The sequence below is a fragment of the Coffea arabica genome, chromosome 2e (assembly GCF_036785885.1).
Source record: "Coffea arabica cultivar ET-39 chromosome 2e, Coffea Arabica ET-39 HiFi, whole genome shotgun sequence".
In the NCBI taxonomy this organism is placed as follows: Eukaryota; Viridiplantae; Streptophyta; class Magnoliopsida; order Gentianales; family Rubiaceae; genus Coffea; species Coffea arabica.
Genome location: NC_092313.1, coordinates 76,676,881 through 76,698,126, shown reverse-complemented (window position 1 = coordinate 76,698,126; position 21,246 = coordinate 76,676,881). Strand labels below are relative to the sequence as shown.

The 21,246-nt window shown below is 37.2% G+C and overlaps 1 protein-coding gene and 1 long non-coding RNA gene across 3 annotated transcripts; one reads left to right on the top strand and one right to left on the bottom strand.

Annotated features, from left to right (window-relative positions):
• Window positions 1-425: 425 nt before the first annotated feature.
• LOC113733359 (CDPK-related kinase 3) lies at window positions 426-12,236 on the top strand. Of its 2 annotated transcripts, none has more exons than XM_027259722.2 (11): window positions 426-1,690; window positions 6,711-6,841; window positions 7,399-7,440; window positions 7,525-7,633; window positions 7,770-7,848; window positions 8,714-9,010; window positions 9,205-9,314; window positions 10,994-11,101; window positions 11,241-11,303; window positions 11,470-11,637; window positions 11,749-12,236. In XM_027259722.2, exons 1-11 carry the CDS (start codon window positions 1,106-1,108, stop codon window positions 11,881-11,883), a joined length of 1,827 nt encoding a protein of 608 aa, XP_027115523.2. In that variant the 5' UTR covers window positions 426-1,105; the 3' UTR covers window positions 11,884-12,236. The 2 variants fall into 2 exon arrangements, with proteins under 2 accessions (XP_027115523.2, XP_071937407.1); XM_072081306.1 differs by having other exon boundaries at window positions 432-1,690; window positions 11,494-11,637.
• A 3,235-nt stretch (window positions 12,237-15,471) lies between these two features.
• On the bottom strand, window positions 15,472-18,934 carry LOC140037138 (uncharacterized). The gene is made up of 2 exons (XR_011841079.1): window positions 18,487-18,934; window positions 15,472-17,405 (listed from the first exon to the last, which is right to left on the bottom strand). It is a non-coding gene; the product is annotated as an uncharacterized lncRNA (long non-coding RNA).
• Between the last annotated feature and the right edge of the window lie 2,312 nt (window positions 18,935-21,246).

Sequence of the window (21,246 nt, the reverse complement as noted above, 5' to 3'; positions counted from 1 at the left end):
TCAGAGTGACTCTCTAATAAGGGCATGATGATGTGTATGAGAAACGGTGGTGAGTTCCGAACCAGCCATGCGGCCTTTCGGAAATGAAATAGTCTCTACTATTGTTCTATTATCCAATTTGGGGGCCGGTCCCCTCTTGTCTACAACTAATAACTAACAAGTAAACGACAGCCATTTTTCCCTTTACTACCCTTCAAGCAAGAAAAGGGAGGGAAAAAAATTGACAAAAACACAAAAGATTCTTGGCAACATTTTACTCTTTTTTTTTTTTTTTTGGGTGTAATAAATAAAAGACATTTTAGCGACGCCTCACCTCCATGCAGGTAGGGGTGGGTTGCTATAAACTTATTATTATTATGATTTTGTTTTTGGTCCTCCTTTATTTGTGAATAAATTAATGATTTTCGCTGCTTGCACTGAACGGGGGTTTTTGTTGGGTTTTTGGTGGGGGTTGAGTGAATTTGTGTAGTAAAATCTGAGTACGAGTCTCTGACTCTTGACCGGGAAGGTGGGCGAGAGAGAGAGGAGTGGATTTGGGGAGGGAGGGGCGGATCCGCCTTTTCCTTCATCCGGTAATTTTAACGTTTTCTCGCCGCCGTTTGTTGTACTGGTAGATCTCTCTCTCTCTCTCTCTCTCTCTCTCTCTCTGCAACAGCACTGCTTCTGCTTCTGCTTCTCTTCTGCTCTCTCTTTACCCGACTAACTTTGTCTTTTTCCATAACTCCCAAAATCCCATCCTACTTCTCCTACTCCTGCCACCAACTTTGTCCTCTCTTCTTCTGTTGCGGGGGCTTTCTCATACCCCCACCACCCCCATTTCCTGATTTTCATCTTCACCGGCTATTCAGATCCCGGTCGGGAAGATGCTGCTGCTTATCCCGATCCATTTTCCTTACTGCTTAGACCCTTTTACACTTTGACTTGATTCCCCACCTCCGATCCACCGGACCGACGGAGGGAGGTTTATTGCTACTATTACCCCCAAACCCCACTTCTCCTCCCCGTCCTCCCACCCCCACCACAAACCAACCCAAAAAAAAAAAACAGAGAAAAATTTATCAGCATTTGCACATTTGAGCTCCTCCTGTTACTACTGCTTTCTTCGATGGGGCAGTGTTATGGCAAGACGATCCCCACTGGGGACAGCGGTAGGCCCACCACCTCCCTCCCCGATGATCGCCCCTCTTCCTCCCCCACCAATAACGGCGGGGTTAACATCCCCTCTGTGAAAAATACTCCCGGCCGATCCTCCGCCCTACCCAGTCCCAACCCCTGGCCCAGTCCTTATCCTCACGGAGGAGGACCAGGTGGGACCAGTCCTCTTCCAGCTGGCGTCTCCCCCTCTCCGGCCAGGTCCACTCCTGGCCGGAGATTCTTTAAGCGCCCCTTCCCGCCCCCCTCTCCGGCCAAGCACATCAAGGCCTCCCTCGCCAGGCGCTTCGGATATCCCAAGACCCCGCGTGAGGGCCCGATCCCCGAGGACTCTACCACTACCGCCGTCGCCACCGAAAGTGATCATCATCAGCACTCCCTGGATAAGAACTTTGGTTATAATAAGAACTTCGGAGCCAAGTATGAGTTGGGGAAAGAGGTGGGCAGGGGCCATTTTGGTCATACGTGCTTTGCTAAGGGCAAGAAGAGCGAGCTCAAAGACGTTCCTGTTGCTGTTAAAATCATCTCTAAAGCAAAGGTTCCTTTTTTTTTTTTTTTTAAATGCCTAATTTCTCTCCATCTCTTCTTTCCAAATCTCAACAGATTGCATGTTTTTTCAGTTTTAGTTGCTTTGATATGTAAACTAAGTTCATTTTCCTTTTTCCGCGGATTGATTGATTGATTGATTGATTCCTCAAAGGTTTGAACTTTTGAGTTAAGTCGAGCTTTGCTTGTATCACAACATCGCCATTTACAGCTGAAGTGGCATTGGATAAAGATTCCATTTTTCTTCATTGTAGTTGCATTTTTTTGGCAACAGAATTCAATCAATATTCTGCCCTACTGGTTGTGGATTTTGTAGTTGTAGTTGCAATGTTCTAGTTAGATAATTGAATTAAATTCCTTGTTGGAGGATTCGGCTGATGGGCTTGGTTAACATTTCAATTTCAGAAGGTCTTAATGATTAGTCATCAACTTTAATTTTCTTTTCTTTCAATTGCCAGTCTTTAAATTGCCTTGCCTGGTTTTTGTTATAGAAAGTTTTTTTTTTTCATAAGCATCCGACCCTTTTGATCCAAACGGAAACTTATAGAAGGCTCAGGGCTACAAAAGCGGAGACATGAAAGCTCAATAACTTAGCATACGTCTCAGCAGCAAATCCGGTGATTAAATGCTAACATATATTCGGCAGCAGTGTATAAGCTTCTGAGTTGTTGGGGAATACATGAATGATTGCAAGACAGTTATTGTTATGTTTTCAGCTTGTTCTTGTAGGTGTAACTGAGTTAAGGTTGAGAGTTAAATGATCTTCTGTATTTGTTGAACTTGCCTTAACCTGGTAGAAATGATTAAATGGTTCTACGTAATTATTCAGGCTTTGTCTGGTAGGACAGCATGTAAAACTTTTTCAAATCCTAATGCAAAGCCTGCTTAGATTCTTATGCTGTATCTTTATTGAAAATCTAACACATAGTTTTCCAGACTTTGACACAGTTGAAAGTCGTACATGCTCGTTCTGTTTGTTTTAATTAGCCAACATGTTAACAATACATATTAGCTTTTGATTTCGTTGCATTCTTAACTCCGGACTTTTGTTATCATGCCTTGTCTTGATTTTCTTGGTAGGGTCAAATGGTTTATAGATAAATTTGAGGGCTTTTCCTAACAACAATGCTTTGGATCTCCTAAGGATTCTCAAAACACTTCTTTGGAATGAATTATGTCCTCGAGGCCATGAGTTGAATGTGTTGCGGTTTTAACTTGATCCAAGGCAGACTTCTGTATTAGGATTGCATACGAATTGATCTGATCGCGAGCAGTTCAGATCAAAGCTTGACTCGTGCTCAGTCAACATTGAGCTTGAGTTGAACTTGAGCTGACCAAGTGGAGCTCGAGCTCAAAGATAACTCAGCTTGTTAGCTCGCAAGCCAGCTCGATTTTTTATATATATATATATATTATTTTTTATTTGAATAGTGAAATCACATGCATATTCCTAATATTTTATTATTTGTTAAGAAAAATTACTATTTTATTCATTTTTTTAAAAATAAAATAATTATTTTTATTTTTTTAAGCTCGAGCTCAAGCTCGACTCGGCTCATATTTGAGATAGTGCTTGTGCTCGAACTTGGCATTGAGAGCTCATTGAGCTCGAGCTCGACTTCAAGTTTGGTAAAATTAAGTCGAGGTTCAGCTCAATTAGGCCAAACCTCGACTCGACTTGGCTCGTTTGCTGCCCTATTCTATATATGTGTAACCAACATTAGGGTGAAAGAATTTTGAAGACCTTTGTAATGTAAAAAAGTAATTCTCAAACCTTTTTGGAATCTGAAATTTATAACATCCACATGCTGGCAAGCTTCTGTTTTGTTTGGTTTGTTGGGAAGTCAATGCTAGATACCTAGAATCTAAGAGTTTTGAGTTGCTCTTTTAGTTGCTGGAGTTTTATTGAGGTATGATATACTTTAGTAATGATTAGTTGAAAACATCCACAATGTTCACCGCACTGTCTAAGGATTAAAATATTATGTGAAATCTCAAAGATTTGAGCACTTGTTATTCTAGCCTGAAACAAGATTGGATGTGGAATACAATGCAGGATTTTTGTGGAAGGTATCAAAATAGTGGAATAGCCCATCAAGCTGTTGGTACTTAGTATGACACTGTTTGTTTATTCCTTTTTCATTCTACTTCTCTTTGACAAAGCCTATAGGGTCCATACTTAATGAGTGTGAATATTTATTTGATACACTTCGACTGTTGCTTTTCAATATCCAATAAAATCTTCATGTGTGACTTTGATCTTTGTCTCACAAGTTCTCATGCAAGTGTATACTAGCAAGTATTCAGTGCTTTCACATCGAGTGGTATCAGACTTCTTGTTTTCTTTCACCTTATGTAAATGTTTTAACATACCATCTGGCCCTGAATAAGAGACCTCTTATAATTTTTTAGGCAAAATTGTAGCTTTTATTGATATGGGACAGGTAAATTTGTACACAAGATAGAATATCTCATTTTACACGTTAAACTAACTACCACAAGAATCTATATCGGACCATTACACTAACTAAACACTGTTAATGGGATATTCCATTCCAAATCCAATTTCCAGCTTTCACGAGACTTTGGGATCTTTCCCCATGCAAGAGCCACATGCCTAATCTCCTGTACTATAGCTTCCATGATGCTATCTGCCAAAACTGAAGCAGACCTGAATATAGCAGCATTACGTGCCCTCCAAATATGATAAATCACCACAGAAAAAACAAGCTTTTTGAACTGCTGCACGAAAGTCTCGCCAGTCCAATGTTTGGATACCCACTAAAGCTCCTCCTCTAGCGTACCAAAAAGACTTCTTATAATAATACTGAAGATGCTCTTTAATGTGAGAAAAAAAAATTTGTAGGACTTTTTGGAAGATATATTAAGCCCATTGGAAGTGAGAATAGAAAATGAGAAGATATATTATGCCCATTGGAAGCGAGATTAGGAAATGAGAAGATAGTGCTAAATCTTATCCATACATTCATTCGTTGCTAATTAGGAAAATATTGTGGATGTTAGCTGACAAATACAAACTATATCCAGCCAGGTGCCTTATCTAGCTTTAAAGTTGAAATTTCTAGCTGCTATTTTAAGATCTTCTAACTGTATCTTAAAGGTGTTACGCTCTACGAGAATCTTTAAATATCTTGAATAATCATCAGAGACTTTCTTTTTTTTTTTTTTGCTGGTATAAAAATTTAGCAGCTCCTGTTTCTTTCTGCTTGAGGCATCAACTAAAGTTGCTCTTCTTCCTCGGACTTGTGAGGTGCAGGAAGCCAAGAGGATTTAGGTTTTTAGTTTTCATCTTGAAAGTGAAAACTTACAGCTTTTGCACCCTAAGTAGTTCATTGCCATATTTTAGTGAATCTCTTCTAGCATGTGGTTGCAAAGCATCTACCGGATTTTCTTCCATTGTTATATCAAGTTAGTGATCTTAATATAGAGGGTCAGAATTTGTAACAATTTCTGGAAAGTACTCGCTTTCCAGGATTCTTGAAAGTTTCCATATTATTATTATTTGGCGAAAGGGGGTTGGGGAATAAGATGTCCATCATTATGATTTAAAAAAATGAGGTGGCCTTTAGTTGCTCATTTGTGTTTTCTTTCCTTATAGTAAATGGGTTAGCTAGGACATTTGCGACAAGTACGAAAATCTGAGGATGCGTTGGAATTATTATTTCAAAAATGTTGTGATTATCCTTGTATCAAAGTTTCTTAGTAAAGCTACTAAACCAATGACTTCATCTACGATCTATGTAAGTAGAAAGCAAGTCACAACTTGAATTTTCATTTGATATAAACTCAAGACTGTCGTCCTTCGTGGAAGACAAGCCCCTTCCATTTCGCAATAGTAAGTGTTCTATTTCTAATTCTAAAATATTATAATAGGCTGGTTTGTTTAAAGCGACTGCATATCTAATGAGGAAAAAGAAAATCAAACATAATTAAATCCTTTAGGCATTGAATCTCGTTATGCTTTAGCTTTTTAAAGCTACTGTGGAAAAATTCCTATAAGGAGTACTTCAATTTAGAAGCATATTTTTGTTTTAAAAGCCTTCAAAAGACAAAAGTTGTCCTCAATAGCACCTTAAGGGCTACTTCTTAGACCAATAAATTAGAATTCAAAAGCAATTGAGAACACCTATAAGCAAATTTCATCTTAAAATGCACAGGCAGCATCTTTTCTGTAGGGGTAAGACTTGCATGTTTTAAGCATGTGATTAAATTTGTAGCCAGGATCAAATTCTTTTGACTAGTATCATCACAATTTACTTAATATTGTAAGTTGAAAATGTGTGTTTCCTTACCAGGATTTACTGCATTTACCAATACTATGCATGAAACTACCGTTCCTAGCTGCAACAGTCCATTTGCACGTATTAGAAAGGTTTAGTAAGTTGCTTTTGTTAAATGATGTTTTTTGTTTTCTTTTTTTTTTATCTTTTTTTTTTTTTTTGGTAAAGAGGGGAGTGGGGATGTTAAAAGGTGGTGAGGGAACAAAGCATGTTAACTGTCATTTGTGCTATATGATAGGTTTGATCTTAAGATGCATGATGTATATGTAACTGTGCAACTCACGCAATCAGACAGACAAGTAGTCACTTGTATGGGGAGATATACGTTGCATTGCTCAACAATTTGGCCCTGGGAAAGAAACCTTAAATTGGAATATTAAGTTTACTCATTCACTCACATCTGTGGGGACAAAATTCTGGAAGATAGATATTTACTTCACCTTCCCCCCTTTTATTCGGCCCATTCTGTTTTAGATTTTGCCCCCTAAATGAAATTAACTCTTTGTTGTACTATTGATGATTCATTGTATATTTTACTCTTCACCTGTCCTATGTTTTTAACTTCCTTGGCTCAGATATAGTCCAATCAACAGAGATCTGATTTTAGTGTCATTTTTTCTACTTTATTTGTTACATTCTCATGCACAGTCTTGATTCACCATAATCTCTGCAAGCAAAATAGATATTTAACTTAACAAGCTTCATTTTCAGATGACGACAGCAATATCTATTGAAGATGTCCGGAGAGAAGTGAAAATTTTGAAAGCGCTATCTGGCCATAGACATCTGGTGAAATTTTATGATGCCTGTGAAGATGCCAATAATGTGTACATAGTAATGGAGTATGTTCTTTTCTCCTGTAATTATGAGATTTTATTTCTCCTCTGGTTATGGACAGCCTTACCTTAAGGAAAAAGTTCTCTTACATTGAAATTCTTTTATCAGAAAAATCTTCTGATAAGTAACTTCTGCTTGCATCTAAATTGAATTGAGGGATTGCTTATGAAAGGCTTATGGTCTGACACTATTTTCTATCTTGGGAGGATGGATAGAATCAATTGACAAGAAAAATTCTTTTCATAGAAGGAAATGTCCTGTGTACTAGTTAATAAATCGACGCGTTTATTATAATTAATCCCATCTTTTCCTTACCATAAAGGTCTTTGCTAAAAAATTCATATATTAACATATATGCATACAAGTATTTTGCTTATTTGGGGACTTGCTAATAATTTATGTGCTACTCCGTTCTTCCTCGGTTTCTATTGGACTTAATTACTGTTCAGCCACTTTTCATAAGCATGATGGATATTTCTACTTCAATATTAGATGACCTTTACTTCACTGAATCTTCATTTTCTCTTGGATGTGACATGAGCTGTTATATTTTCTTGTACAGGTTGTGTGAAGGTGGAGAACTACTTGACAGAATATTATCTAGGTAAAGGAAATCTTTGATTTTGAAAATTCTTTTGCCCGTTAAGCTGTGAGATTATGTATATATGCTGCTGCTGCTTCAATGTAGAGGTGGTAGATACACAGAAGAGGATGCTAAGATCATTGTTGCTCAAATATTGAGTGTTGTTGCATTTTGTCATCTCCAAGGTGTTGTCCACCGGGACTTGAAGCCTGAGGTTGTGCAACTTTTTTTACTATTTTTTTGTGTTCAGTATAATTTTGTTCTGACATAAGTCAAATGCTTTGTTGTTGATCTATGTACTTGTCTCTTTCTACTATTTATGCTGTTTCTATTTGCTCTTTGTGGTGTAGAATTTCCTCTTTACCTCTAGAAGTGAAGAAGCTGATATGAAACTTATTGATTTTGGTCTTTCTGACTTCATTAGACCAGGTATCACCCTTAAAACCTCTTCATATGACCTCATTACCTTGATTTTTCTTTTACATTGTTGGTTTAATATCCTGGTGATACACTGAAGGAACGCCTACTGTATCTTTTATGTTGAGATTAATGCTGGTTCGTCCATTGTATGATCCTCATGCTTCTGTAGCTTGTATATTTCTTAAAGGCCCATTAAGGTTTTTGCTTGAGCTTGTGTGCATGCTTGAACAAGTGGACAATTGATTAAAGTAACATATGATTTGTTGCTTCAGAAAAGTTTTCAATGTAATGTCCGATACATGTGCTAGTATATTTTCCTGTTGATAAGCCCATAGGTTTTTAGCTAGGTCATAAATGCTTAAGTGGTTTGCTAGAACTTTCTGTTCAACTGCTAGTTTCTTTGCTCATTGTAGCAAACTCAATATGGATAATGAAATTCAAACCTGATCCAATCGAAAGTTCTTAGCTAGTTCATTACATCTTCTGTGGTACGAGGAAAAGTTTAATGTTTGACTCGTTAAAAAGGAGCGAGTCATTGGTTGGGCTTCATATGACATCAGTTTGTTACAATGGGATTCAAAAGCGTTGCGTATTAGTTGTGCTTCACATGACGTCAATGTTTTAGAATGACAATAGTTGTTGATATTTACCATTGTTAGAATGAGCAGCAAATTTTCTGTTAGGGCTTTGCTAATATTATCGAGTGGATGAAGCTTAGTTCTGTTTCTGTTTACGTGTCATTAGTTATGTTTTGGGACTAGTTATAGGTTTTACACCAAAATTCTGTAAGTTATGATAAATTGATTTTATTTTTATATATGTTTTCTTTTATTTATTTATTTACTTTTTTGTGCTTCAACCTGGATTTGTGCAGATGAAAGACTTAATGATATTGTTGGGAGTGCATACTATGTGGCACCTGAAGTTCTCCATAGATCTTATAGCTTGGAGGCAGACATTTGGAGTATTGGTGTTATAACCTATATTTTGTTATGTGGGAGTAGACCATTTTGGGCAAGGACAGAATCTGGAATCTTCCGGGCAGTTCTCAGAGCTGATCCCAACTTTGAAGATATACCTTGGCCTTCTGTCTCAAAAGAAGCCAAGGACTTTGTCAAAAGGCTTCTAAACAAGGACTACAGGAAGAGAATGACTGCTGCACAAGCTTTGAGTAAGTTTTACTTTCCACAAGAGTTATGCTAGAGCTTTAATTTTCCAAGTACCCAGTAATATGTTTTAATATGGTTATCTACTTGTTCGTCTTATTACAAATATATGTTAACAATTTGGTTAAGACATTGCTTTCTATGCTGACTTAATCTGTTCTTTATGTAATATGCACAAACTTACACTGTTTGGTAACAGCGCACCCATGGCTGCGGAGTGAAAACCATCCTATTCCTCTTGATATCTTGATTTACAAGTTGGTCAAGTCATATTTACATGCAACTCCTTTCAAACATGCAGCACTGAGGGTATACTCTTTGTCCCCTTGTTAATTTGAACTTGTTTTTCATTTTGGTGAGTTGGCTCTTTAGGGAAAAATTTTGGTACCCAAATTGCTACTTGACTAATTTCTGTTGAGATGCTTGCTGTGTTGGATGCAATCCTTCTATATAGGTTCTCTTTTTCGAAACTCTCCATGTTATCTCTCTGGATGATTGTGTTTCTGTAGTGGCAGCTACTTAAAATTTCTCAGGTTGTCCATCAAAGCTTAAGAGATATTTGTATTTTGCAATCATCATATACTTTATGTCCTTCGTGATCATTGTTAACTGTTTATTAACATTGCTGAGGAATTAACAAATTCTCCTGCTGTGCTTCTGGTTTAATTACCTTGTCCATACATTTGATCATGTTTAAATGAAGTGGCAGCACCCTATCTGATCCTATATCTCGAGAAATGCTGCCCGATATCACCTGTTATTTCATGCTTCTTAGAGATGGTACTCTCTTCATTCCACATGGCTATTATCATACTTAGGGTTCTTGCTAACTTTTTTCCATTAAATAATGGTTTTTCATCTTTTTGGCCAATGCCTTGATCCACCAAAGTATATAGAGTGACACCTATATTCAATAACGCAATATGTTGTTTCTCCATTCAATTGTTATATAGTGTATCATGTTTGAATAGAGATGGCAATTGGGGCCAGTGCCCATTTGGGGAGGGGGGGGTTAATTTTCTCCCCTCCGTTAAGAAGTGGGGCAGAGGATGAGGGAATATACCCCCGCACTGTCACCCGCCCCAAAAAAAAAAAATATATATATATATGTATATATATATATAACATATTTAATATTTTTAGTTATACTAATAATTATATTTTTATACTAATACAAATTATTGATTAGTTATACTAATACATTTATCCTAAATTACTAATTACACTTTTTACTAATGATGTATTTTTTATTAATTATGAACTTTTTTCCCCAATGGGCACCCGTAGGAGAAGCAGGGCGGGGCAAGGGTGGGGGAAGGTTCCTTCGCCCCACCCTGCCCTGTTGGCATTCCTATATTTGAATTGGTTCAGCTTGTGCAAAAAGGCAGATAGGTTTTTCTTTTCCTTTTCATATTTTTTCTTCTTGTGGCTTTTTTTTAATCCCCTTTTCTTGTTGGGTTGGGGAGCAGGCACAGGAGGGAGTTTGGAGGTTAGAAATCACTCTGCCCATTATCTTTGTTGATTATATCACTATGAGCCGTGGTTTTTACTGTGACAGAAATTAAAATTATATTGTTTCATTGGCTGAATGTCACGAGTTTTCTGGATGAAAACTCCTTCTTTATTTTAACTAACTTGTAGTGCTGACATTAAATGCGGACAATACAGGAAATTATCAAAACTACTTGCAGCTATTAAATTCTGGATTTCCTTGTCAGAATAATGGGTGTTCCCAATGGTTGACTTTTTGCTTGCTTTCAGTCTGTTGACTGGTCTTTGTGGGTTCAACATGATCGCATCGAGCCTGATGCTTGTATATTTATTTTGCCTACAGAATTGTGACCCAAAAAAAAAAGCCTTCTTCTATGATGTTTTAAACTGTATTGATTTTGGGTCGAAATTTGATTCTTAGCAATTTTCGTTCTATTTTGTGTAATTTCAGGCCCTATGATTCTTAGCAATTTTCGTTCTATTCTGTTTAATTTCAGGCTCTATCAAAAGCTTTAACTGAGGATGAATTGGTTTATCTTAGAGCTCAGTTTATGCTTTTGGAACCAAATAAGGATGGACGTGTTTCTCTCGAAAACTTTAAAATGGTAAATTTAATTGGGAGGCATGCTTTCCAGTTGTTAGTTTGTGCCACAGCCCACAAAAAAAAAATTTTTTTTTTGTTCGTCCCCATCTTATTTGGTCTAGATTAATCAAATAACTAAAAGAGAATGTGTAAAACTGCAGGCTCTTCTTCGGAATGCAACCGATGCCCTGAAGGAGTCGAGGGTTCCTGATATTTTAAATGCAGTGAGTGTCGATATCTTTTTCTGTAGCCCATTATTTATGTGGTGTGCCTCCCATGGTGGGGGCGGGTTTGACATGTTTTAACTGCATACTGGCTGTTTGAGCTCTTGTTTTCCCTTTAGTTTCATTTTATAGTTTCCTCAAAAGGGTTTGCTCTCATGCCTTTCAGATGGCCCCGCTCTCTTATCGAAAGATGGAGTTCGAGGAGTTTTGTGCAGCTGCAATCAGCACATACCAACTGGAGGCTCTCGACGGCTGGGAGCAAATTGCTTCAACTGCATTTGAGCATTTCGAACAAGAGGGCAACCGAGTAATATCAGTGGAAGAGCTGGCTCGGGTATTATCTGTTTTTCCTTATTTCTTGGCGCCTCAGAATCTCTCTGTTTGTTGTGTGTATTTCTGCTTGGGAGTAGTTAAAAAATTCTCAACCTGTGGCACTCTGATGCAGGAGTTGAATCTTGGCCCTACAGCTTATTCAATTCTCAAAGACTGGATAAGAAATGATGGAAAACTCAGTTTGCTTGGATATACCAAATTTTTGCATGGGGTGACGCTCCGTAGTTCAAATACGAGACATCATTAGCGCATTCTTTTTGTAGATTTTTTTTTCCCCCTTGACCTTCATTAGTGTTTGAGAAATCATAGGAGTCAAGATTTGGTGGAGTTGTTAGTATTCTAAAGGATATTCTCTCTCCTTGAGGTGGAGGGGAACAAATTGCTGTACAAATGAATATAGACAGTAGTAGATGGATCTGTCAATTGGGAAGCTTTGTGAAGGCAATTCCCAGTTAAAATTTTCTTGCTATTGATATCCAATACCTGCTTTGTGTGCAGGTCCGAAAGGAATGAGTACTGTTTTGAGCTACTATGTAATTAGTTTCTTGCAGAGTCGATGAACGACACTACTACTAGTATTGTCGAAGAGGAATTGGTAGATGTTGTGTAGTCGGGCTGCTGCGTGTGTTTTTGAGTTTTCCTTCCCTGCCTTGGGATTCCTCAAAGCATCATCCATCCTGCTCATACGCCATTCCTCCCGCACCACAAAATCCCTATAGCAGTATTAATTGTTTTATTATTATTATTATTAATTGAAAATTTCATCCCATAACTCCTGGCTCATGCCGTTGCGCAGTGTGATATCCATCCTTGTACAGTCAGTCGTACTATGACCGTCTATTTTACTACCACTATAACAAAACGATTTCTCGTCAATAATACAATTGGGAAGAAGACCAGGAAAAAAAGAAAAGCCATGTACCTCTTATTTATTTCAAACACTCACCACCGTTTGACTAAGGGAAAGACTTTTTTCTTTAAAAAAAAAAAAAAAAGGAAGAAAGAAAGATAGAGAGAGAGAGAGAAGAAAAAATTTACAGCCATAGATTAAGAGGTAGAGGGAGCACTTTTTTAAGACTTTTTGTGTGAGAGAGGGCATGAAATGATGGCTTTGAATCCTGAAGCATCCAACATGATTGTGATGGCGGTGTATGTTGTTGTTCCTTTCCAATCATTCATGCCTTGAATTGGACGTGCCCTTTCGGATGCACATCAAAACCTACCAGCTGAATTGAATCACCAAATATATGTATATATATATATATTAGTACAAGTATATAGGTTGCCTATATATATATATATATATGTGTGTGTGTGTATATGTTTTGTTTGTAGTCAAAGGAGGACATTTATCAAAGGCAGCAATGAAGTAGTAATAATGTCTTTATGGGGATTGTATCGACAGTGGTAAAATTGAGTTCATCAATGCAGGTGTCGGGTGAGAGTGGTAAAATTAGCTACGAGGAGGATTACAAGAATTGATAGAGGAAAATTCTTACACCAAAAACAAAAACGCTTTCTGTATTGTACGTATAGAATGTAGTAGATATGCTTTGCTAACAAACAAACCCCCCCCCCCCCCCCCCAAAACAGCCAAAAGGCCTAGATGAATTTCAAAACCAAAAAAATTTCAAAAATTCATTGTATTTGAATTTATTTTTTTAAAGACCACAGTAGTTGTCTCGCTCAATTATCAGTTTATTATCACCCCAAGCAACACAACATCTAACTGGACCACCCCATACCATAAAACATTCCAACCACAACCTTTGAGGCAGAGATGTGGTAAATCCGTACGTGCTAATGAATTACTATGAGGCCAATTACCAAATCCACTCTTCCTAAAAGCTTTTAAATAAGGGCACCATTTTGGTTGTTGTAAGTCGCCAATGACTGACTAATCATTAGGTCAAGTTAATATCAGATCGAGGCAATACACTTGGAAAATTTTCTCAGTTTTTCCCCTTTTAATTTGCCCATCCAATGATTCAGATTAGAAATGGTGTACATTATCCAACGCTGCAAATTCACGGCAAGAAGAGACAAGAAGACAAAAAATATAGATAAATTTTGAAAATAGTAAAAAATTGATAGTGGTGTGGTTGGCAATAAAGGAGCGCGATATTTGATAAGAGGGAGGAGTGGTTATCGAAGGAAAGAGCAAAGAGTGTGAAAGGAGGAGGGAGGGAGAAAAAAAGAAATGAATATTAGAAAATGAATGGGAATTGTTCTATGAGATTAAGAAATGCCATGTAGAATAATAAAAAGTAAGGTTTTTTCTTTTCTTTTTTGACTTTGAATGTCCCTTTATGAATTAACTATTAAGTGAAAGATATTTTAATCATTCGGTTGGACCAAGAGAGGTCTATGTAAGTATTGAAACTTTAGAGGCATTGAGTGAAACCGTTAAAAACCTCAGGGGAGGTTTCTGAAATTATTCCTTAATTGAGCTATGGAAGCAGCCACCACAGACACACAAGGACAGGAATCCATGTTGTTGATGTTGGCACTTTGCCTTTCTGCTTATCAATTTTTGTCGGATCATAAAGTCAGATAAGATTGAGACAAGCCTTTGACCTTAGCTCCACATAACACGTCAGCTAACCTTATTGAACAGCGGAATCCAATTATTGCTCTTCAGCTCAATCATGTTACTTATATACACGTTCTTATGCTTTACTAGTATTTCATTGGACGAGCACACCAATTTCCTTCCTAAATTTTTTTTTTTAACTAGTGTGAATTGAGTTTCTAACTTTTATTTCTAATCACTTTTATTTTGCAGTTTCAATTAAGTACTTTTGTGGTGGTGGCATCACTTAAAAGTGATATGACTTCTAATTGATTAATTAAGCGTGGGTATTTTGGAAACGTCACTTACGTGATTATAATAAATCAAATAAATTATGTAAAAAAATCACAATCACAATATTAAACTTTAAAGTTTTATCTAGTGAGTTTTTATACAATTTAAAAGATTTATCTGGTGATCTTTTATACGATTTATGATAACCCTTTGAATGACATTTTTAAAATATCTTTTTTTAATTTGTTAATTAGGAGTTAGATTGATTCTAGGTGGTAACAGCAATGGAGGTTCTTAATTGGAACAGCAAAGTAAGTTCACGTATCAAATTGAACAAGAATAAAAGTTAGACACAAAAAAAGTTTATGGACGAAGTTGACTGTTTTTCCATTTCTTTGTTATGCCTGATTTCTATTTTGTGAACCATCCCATCCACCTCTTCTTCCATCATACTCCCTCCTCCATGTCAATGAAAGGGTCATGCTTTCAATTTTGAAATGTCCCAAAAAGAAGTACAAATAATTTGGGATGGAGGGAGTAACTCATAAATATTGGAAAAATAACGAGTTTCAAAAACTGAACAGTTCGCGTCACAGGAATTTTCTCTCAAGTCGAATAGTACTACTGAGTCATGGCTTTCCACCTCGTGCCAACTCTATGGGTTTTTTTTGCCCTTTTTCAAGCAAGAAAAGAAAAAGACTGTTCCAACCAATTTATTCTTAAAATTTTTTTTTTGGCCAGGAAAAAGAATAGAAGAAAATGCATGAGTGTGTTTGGATTGCTAAATTATTTTAAATAATATTTCGTTTGTTTCATAAACATATTTTTCAATTCACTTTTTTTATATTTTTTTTATCTCACATACATTATATAAAAAAAAATTACGATAACTATTTCAAAATAACATATTATTCTATCCAATCACACAGAAGTTGAAACCTAATCATGTTTTTCCTTACCTAGATTTGTCTTCTCGAAGAAATAGTTGATTAGATGAAGTCTCACACTCACGAATCTCAAGCCACAATCCTTTTCATTGTCGCATCTCTCCTTGTTTTTTTTCTCTTCTCTTCTCTTCTTCTCCCATTACACTACTGACGTTACCTTTTTGGTTGTCGTATCAGCTTTCCGCTTTATGACGTTAATAATAATGACTTAATCGCTGCAGTGGCAAGTTGACTCCAAGAACGTTACTATTAGTCAAGCATCTTCTGTTCAGTGTTCACTGATCGTATTTGTACAGGGAACCGGGAAATGTTAAATGGATTTCCAAAAAGAGGCATTACCTTTGACTTCTTCCTTTTTTTTTTTGTGTCAAAAATTACCTTTGACTTGTTGATCAGGTGAATTGGACAAGAATACCTCAATTTTTATTTCAATATACAACTACCTCTTTTTTACGAAATTGTAAATCCAAGTTAAAGTAGGGCAGTTTTATCTTTTCACACCAACAAATAATAATAATAATAATAATAAATCTAAGGGGAGTGTAATTTAAAAAAAAAGAGGAGGAGGAAGTGCCATTAAAACGGTATTGTGAGTATTCGTAATGAAACAAAAGTATAATTAGTTAGCATGAGAGGCATCCCGACTAAAACGGAAGTAGTAGTGAATTAACAAGAGATCATCACAATCCTTCCTATAGGCAAAGCTGGTAAAATTTGTTGGTAAAAATATACTCCACTGCCTATGGCTAGCAATCTGTGGAGGTACACGATCCAACCTTGGTTGATGCCTCGGATGGTTTATCAACCATAGTTTGTGACAACTAAGGGATGTTGGTGCAAGTGGAAGGGGTTTGCATCCCTTAACGATGAGATTTCAAGTTTGGAATCCATGGGAATAGAAAAAACAACATTGGAAGAGTTTCCCGCTGCAAGGAGCCAGACCCGGCTCGAATAGGATTAGTTGCGGACTGTAAAACGGATTCGAACACCTGTGAGTTATACCTAAAAAAAACCATAGTTTGTGACCGCAATACTCGTACATATAACGTCTCTATGTATGTATAAATCAAACCATCATATTGATTATTGAGTCTGTAGAGTCTCTATACCATACCATACCATACCATACAGGACCTCTTCTTTCAAAAGTCTCAGCTTTTCAGTTCAGCAGCTCAGACTTGTTCATTTAACAGCAATTTGGATTGCCAATTTTTTTGTTTTTTCGTTTTTGGAGATATTTGTCAACTCTGCAGAAATAGACCTGTCTATATTTGTGTGAGAGAAAGAAAGAGAGGAAATAGGTGATAAAGGGCGGTACCTCGATTAAAGAAGATTGACATATTGATGCAGACTTGCACAGCAGCACAAGAAGGACGTAGTAGTAGAAAAATGTTTTGACCCCGCAACACAGCCCCCCCCCCTTGGGGGTGGGTGGGGGCGGTGAAGGCGGAAAAGTTTCAGAACTCACAAGAAAGAGGGACATTCAGAAAGGTGAATTAAGACGTGATGTTTAGACCTAAGATCCAGGGGGTCGTAAAGTAGTACTAGCTGTAACCATAGCAGACTAGCAGCAGTATAGCTTTTGTCATTTCCTTCATCCCAACTCTAGTAGTATTAAATAAATGAGTAGCCCAATTGCACCCACTCCTCCTCTAAAGTCTAAACTAAACAGCTTATAAACTGTTGGTGCAATGCATGATTAACTGGCCAAGGACGAGCCATCTTATCGTAATTATTATATTACTCCTATCATGTAGGAACAGGAGGGGGAACATACATACGTATTATATACACATAGTAGTATATTAAGCAGTCAAAATTTGAAACTTGAAAGTCGAGAATTTCTGTAGCTACTGCTTATTGCATGTTTCTGTGCGCAATGTAGTGTACCTTATTCAGAATTCCCAAAAAACCAAGCTACATAAATGGCTAATAAGCAACCAGTGGTCTTCGAACACTGGACAAGAGTTCACATACTATGGAAAAACGGTAGTAGTAAATATGTTTGACACCAACCTGAAATACAAGAGACGATAGATTGGTATTGACTATTGATTCTATAGCCATGTTTAATAAGTAAAGGACAAAAAAAAATGCAGAAGAGAGGGTGTGAAATGTTACGGAGGGTGTCTTGGATGAGAACTACAGTCAGTATAGATGATCAAATTGTCAGACTTTTGAATGAAATAATGGTTAAACCAGACACAAACAGATCGTGGCATTGAATCCTCAGACAAGATCTAACCAGTGGTGCTATATCTATTTATATTAACAGCATCCTACTCCTACTTGATAAATTACTTAGACACGTCATGTCACATTGAAACATCATCGTTAATCATTTGTATGAATTATGAAACGCTAGTAGAAGAAATCCAGCCCACGGTTTAAATCTACCAAGTTGATGCAGCAGCAAGAGATTATCTACAGGCAGTGAGTGCACAAAGGACACTCGAGAGGAGATATTGCTCCAAAATGTTCCAAGAAACCTTTTTTTTTTTTTTTTTTTTTGTCTTTTTGTGTTTTTGGTTAATATAAAAGTTCCAAGAAACCCTAGTAAGACGGAGAAGGCTAGCATGTTGGAGGAGCAAAGAGAAGGGTTTTAATCAGAGTATCTAAAAATTTGGAAGCCGGATCTGGATGATCTAATGGGGAAAAGCATCCGGATCATAAAATCCACTGGAAAAAGGCACTTGTAGTTCCTTCTTCCGTTACATACATCTCTGACACAAATGAAAAAACACCATCATAACCTGGTAGAAAACAGAGAAGGAAAAAAGATGGTAATTATGAGGAAAGGAACTTTTTGAGAGACGGACACTTGCGACTACTCTCACATACAGATAGATACATACGTACTCCCCGGAGTCAAAGATCCTTATCATTACACCAATCTGCGCGCCCTTAACTAACTAACTATAGTAGCAATAAAAAGGGGGGAAAGGAAAGTTAGCATGACTTCCAACAGGACATACATACATACATGAGAAAGAAAGAAGCAACTCCAAAGCGCAGCTAATTAGTAGTTACTCATAAGCTAAAACTGCAGACAGGAAAACTCAAAAGTATGCCAAGGAAGGAGAAAAAGGCCTTTTACCTCTGGATCCACAAGGGAAAAGTGATCATCTTTATGCAAGGAATATTGGGAAGAACCAAAACTTTTGGGGGGAATGAAGCCTGGTCCGACGACTCTAGCAAATCAACAAGAAAATGATGAGTAGATCAGAGATCTGGTATTGGCATAACAGATCTGAACCAAAAATTTGTTTGATCAAAGCAAAAAGAGTCCTCGAGCCAGACAACATTCCCCTCAAAACGCAAATCTCCCAATATGTTTCTTTCTTGCTTGGATAAATTCAGTTACTTATATTGTGCGCCCAATAGAAAGAGCGTTTTTCTATCTATTTATTATTGCTGCACTAATGATCATATGAATCCAGGTAGGTTGTGTTGGTGGTGGCCTGGCGTGGCCAGATGATTTGTTTGCATCCCCCAAAACTCTCGCCTATGTTCAAGGGGGATAGAAACCAGCAGAGATGGGGGGGGGGGGGGGGAACAGAGGGAGGGAGGGAGGGAGGGAGGGAGGGAGAGAGAGAGAGAGACTGATGGTGCATGAATGAACGGAATGAATGAATGAATGATGATTTGTTTGTTTGTATGTTTGGGTTTTGAGGAGGGGTTGCGGCCTTTGTGGTCCGTGGGGAGGTTATTAATAAACAATCAAGGCCCCTTATTACTGCTCCACTTACGACTTACGAGAGGAAAGAAAGAACGAAATTAAAGAAGCGTTCAAGGTTTTGGAAAGGAAACCCTCCCTCTAAACATATGATAAAATAACACGACAAGAAAGTTATGGGCAGACTCTGACCCTACCACCCTGCTGCTGGACTTCCTGGGAAATGACCACGACCACCTCGGCTACGGTGGTATTCCCCTGCCCCCACCTTCCTCCATTTTTGTTTCTCTCTTTTTTCTGGGTCTTGTTTTTTCATCGTCGCGCGCGCGCATACCCACGCATTCTCTCTCTCCCCAATAGTATCACAAGTGTGAATGATGAATTCATGATGGGAAGTATGATACATAGTACCACAGTACATGATTTTAGCAGTACGTACTTCCTATGACAATACACACATCTTTTTCTCGGGTTGTAAATGAGTCGGGGCAATTCAAATTTTGATTCAATTGAGTTGAATTTTGATTTAATTTTATTAAGTTTGAATTCAAAATCGAGTTCAATGAACTTTTAATATAAAACTCGAATTTGAACATGACTTCAAATTTGAGTCTAGTCATGATCGAATTCGAAGTTGTTTGAGCTTTAAAAAATAAAAAATAATTACCTTATTTTTAAAATTTGAATAAAATAGTCATTTTTCTTTATAAGTAATAAAAATATTAGGAATGTATATGTAATTTTACTATTAAAATAAATAAAACTCATATTCACTAACAGTATATATATTATCACATTGAATCCATAATACATGTGCAAAAGTTCAAATTCAAGTTTTATATAGTTGTCATTCATTCAAAACTGATAGTATATACACTGTCAATGTAGAAAAAATTTTACGAGCTGAAGTTGTTGAATTTCTCTATACCCGCTTCGAATCTGATAACTTGACTTGATCAACTCGAAATCAATTCGAATTTGATATTTGATTGAATTCGAATCGAGTTTTGATTGAACCGACTTGCGAGCGACTTGATTCGTTTGCAACTTTATTCCGTACACATACCACTTGCCTTAACAAACACATTTATCAACCATTTCATCGCATAATTCAACAACACTTCTAACAAGTTAGGAAAACCTAAAAGCACCGCATATTAATTGTTCTCTTACGTTTTCCCCTAACTACCTCGTACCTCAAGAACCACTAATTCTTCGCTCAAACCACATCTAGAGCAACCATATTAACCCGCACTACTCTTGTTAACGACTACTCAATTAGAAGCCGCCAATACCATTAACCACACTCTTTTGGTCTTCGCTATAGAGAGAAAATATTACTGTATGAAATGATTGTGTCATGATAAGCAGCTGCAGCTATTCCACACTATTAGTAGCAGCAAAACCAAAAACCAGAGAGAGAGAACAGGGGCAGTGGGGCCGGGTGGGGTGGGGTGGGGTAGGGGTCAGTGAAAAATAGCAATTTGGCAGGACGGAAAGGAGCGCTACGTTAGATGGACGATAACCCCGTACCCGGTACGTAAGCAATAGAGGATGAGTGAGTAATGATAAGTGTCTAATTACCTACGCATGAGAAAGGGGGTCCCACTCCCATAATACAACTTGTATTGAATGAGGCCAGACAAAGTGAGTCAGAGGAGTGGTTGAGTTTTCGAGCTACCTGATATGATATTAGGCACCCTCCATTTAATAAAGGGATAATTGCAGAAACCTCCCCTGAGGTTTCTGACACTTGCACTGACCTCCCCTCTAGGTTTAGAAATGGCATTCAGCACCCCTGAACAGGAACAATTCGTTGCAGAAACCTCCCCTGAGGCTTGATGTCCCATTAAAAAATTATTTGTAAAAGTGAGATAAGAAATTTCTTCCAATTTTGCCCTGATCTTGCTTGACAATTAGTATTAACAAGGGAGGAGCATAGGCATTAAGGATCAAGCAAGTTTAGGGGGTATAAATGCAATATATTTTTCATTCCAATATCTAGCTTGGTTTGATGAGTGTTTCGGAATTAAATGCAATTAAATTTCAAAATTACCCCTGATATAACAATTCTTATAAAACAAAAGAATTACACATACGACAAATTAACATCTCCATAATTGTAACTACAATAGTTATTAACTTTTTTGATAAAATATAAGAAAATCATAAACTATAACA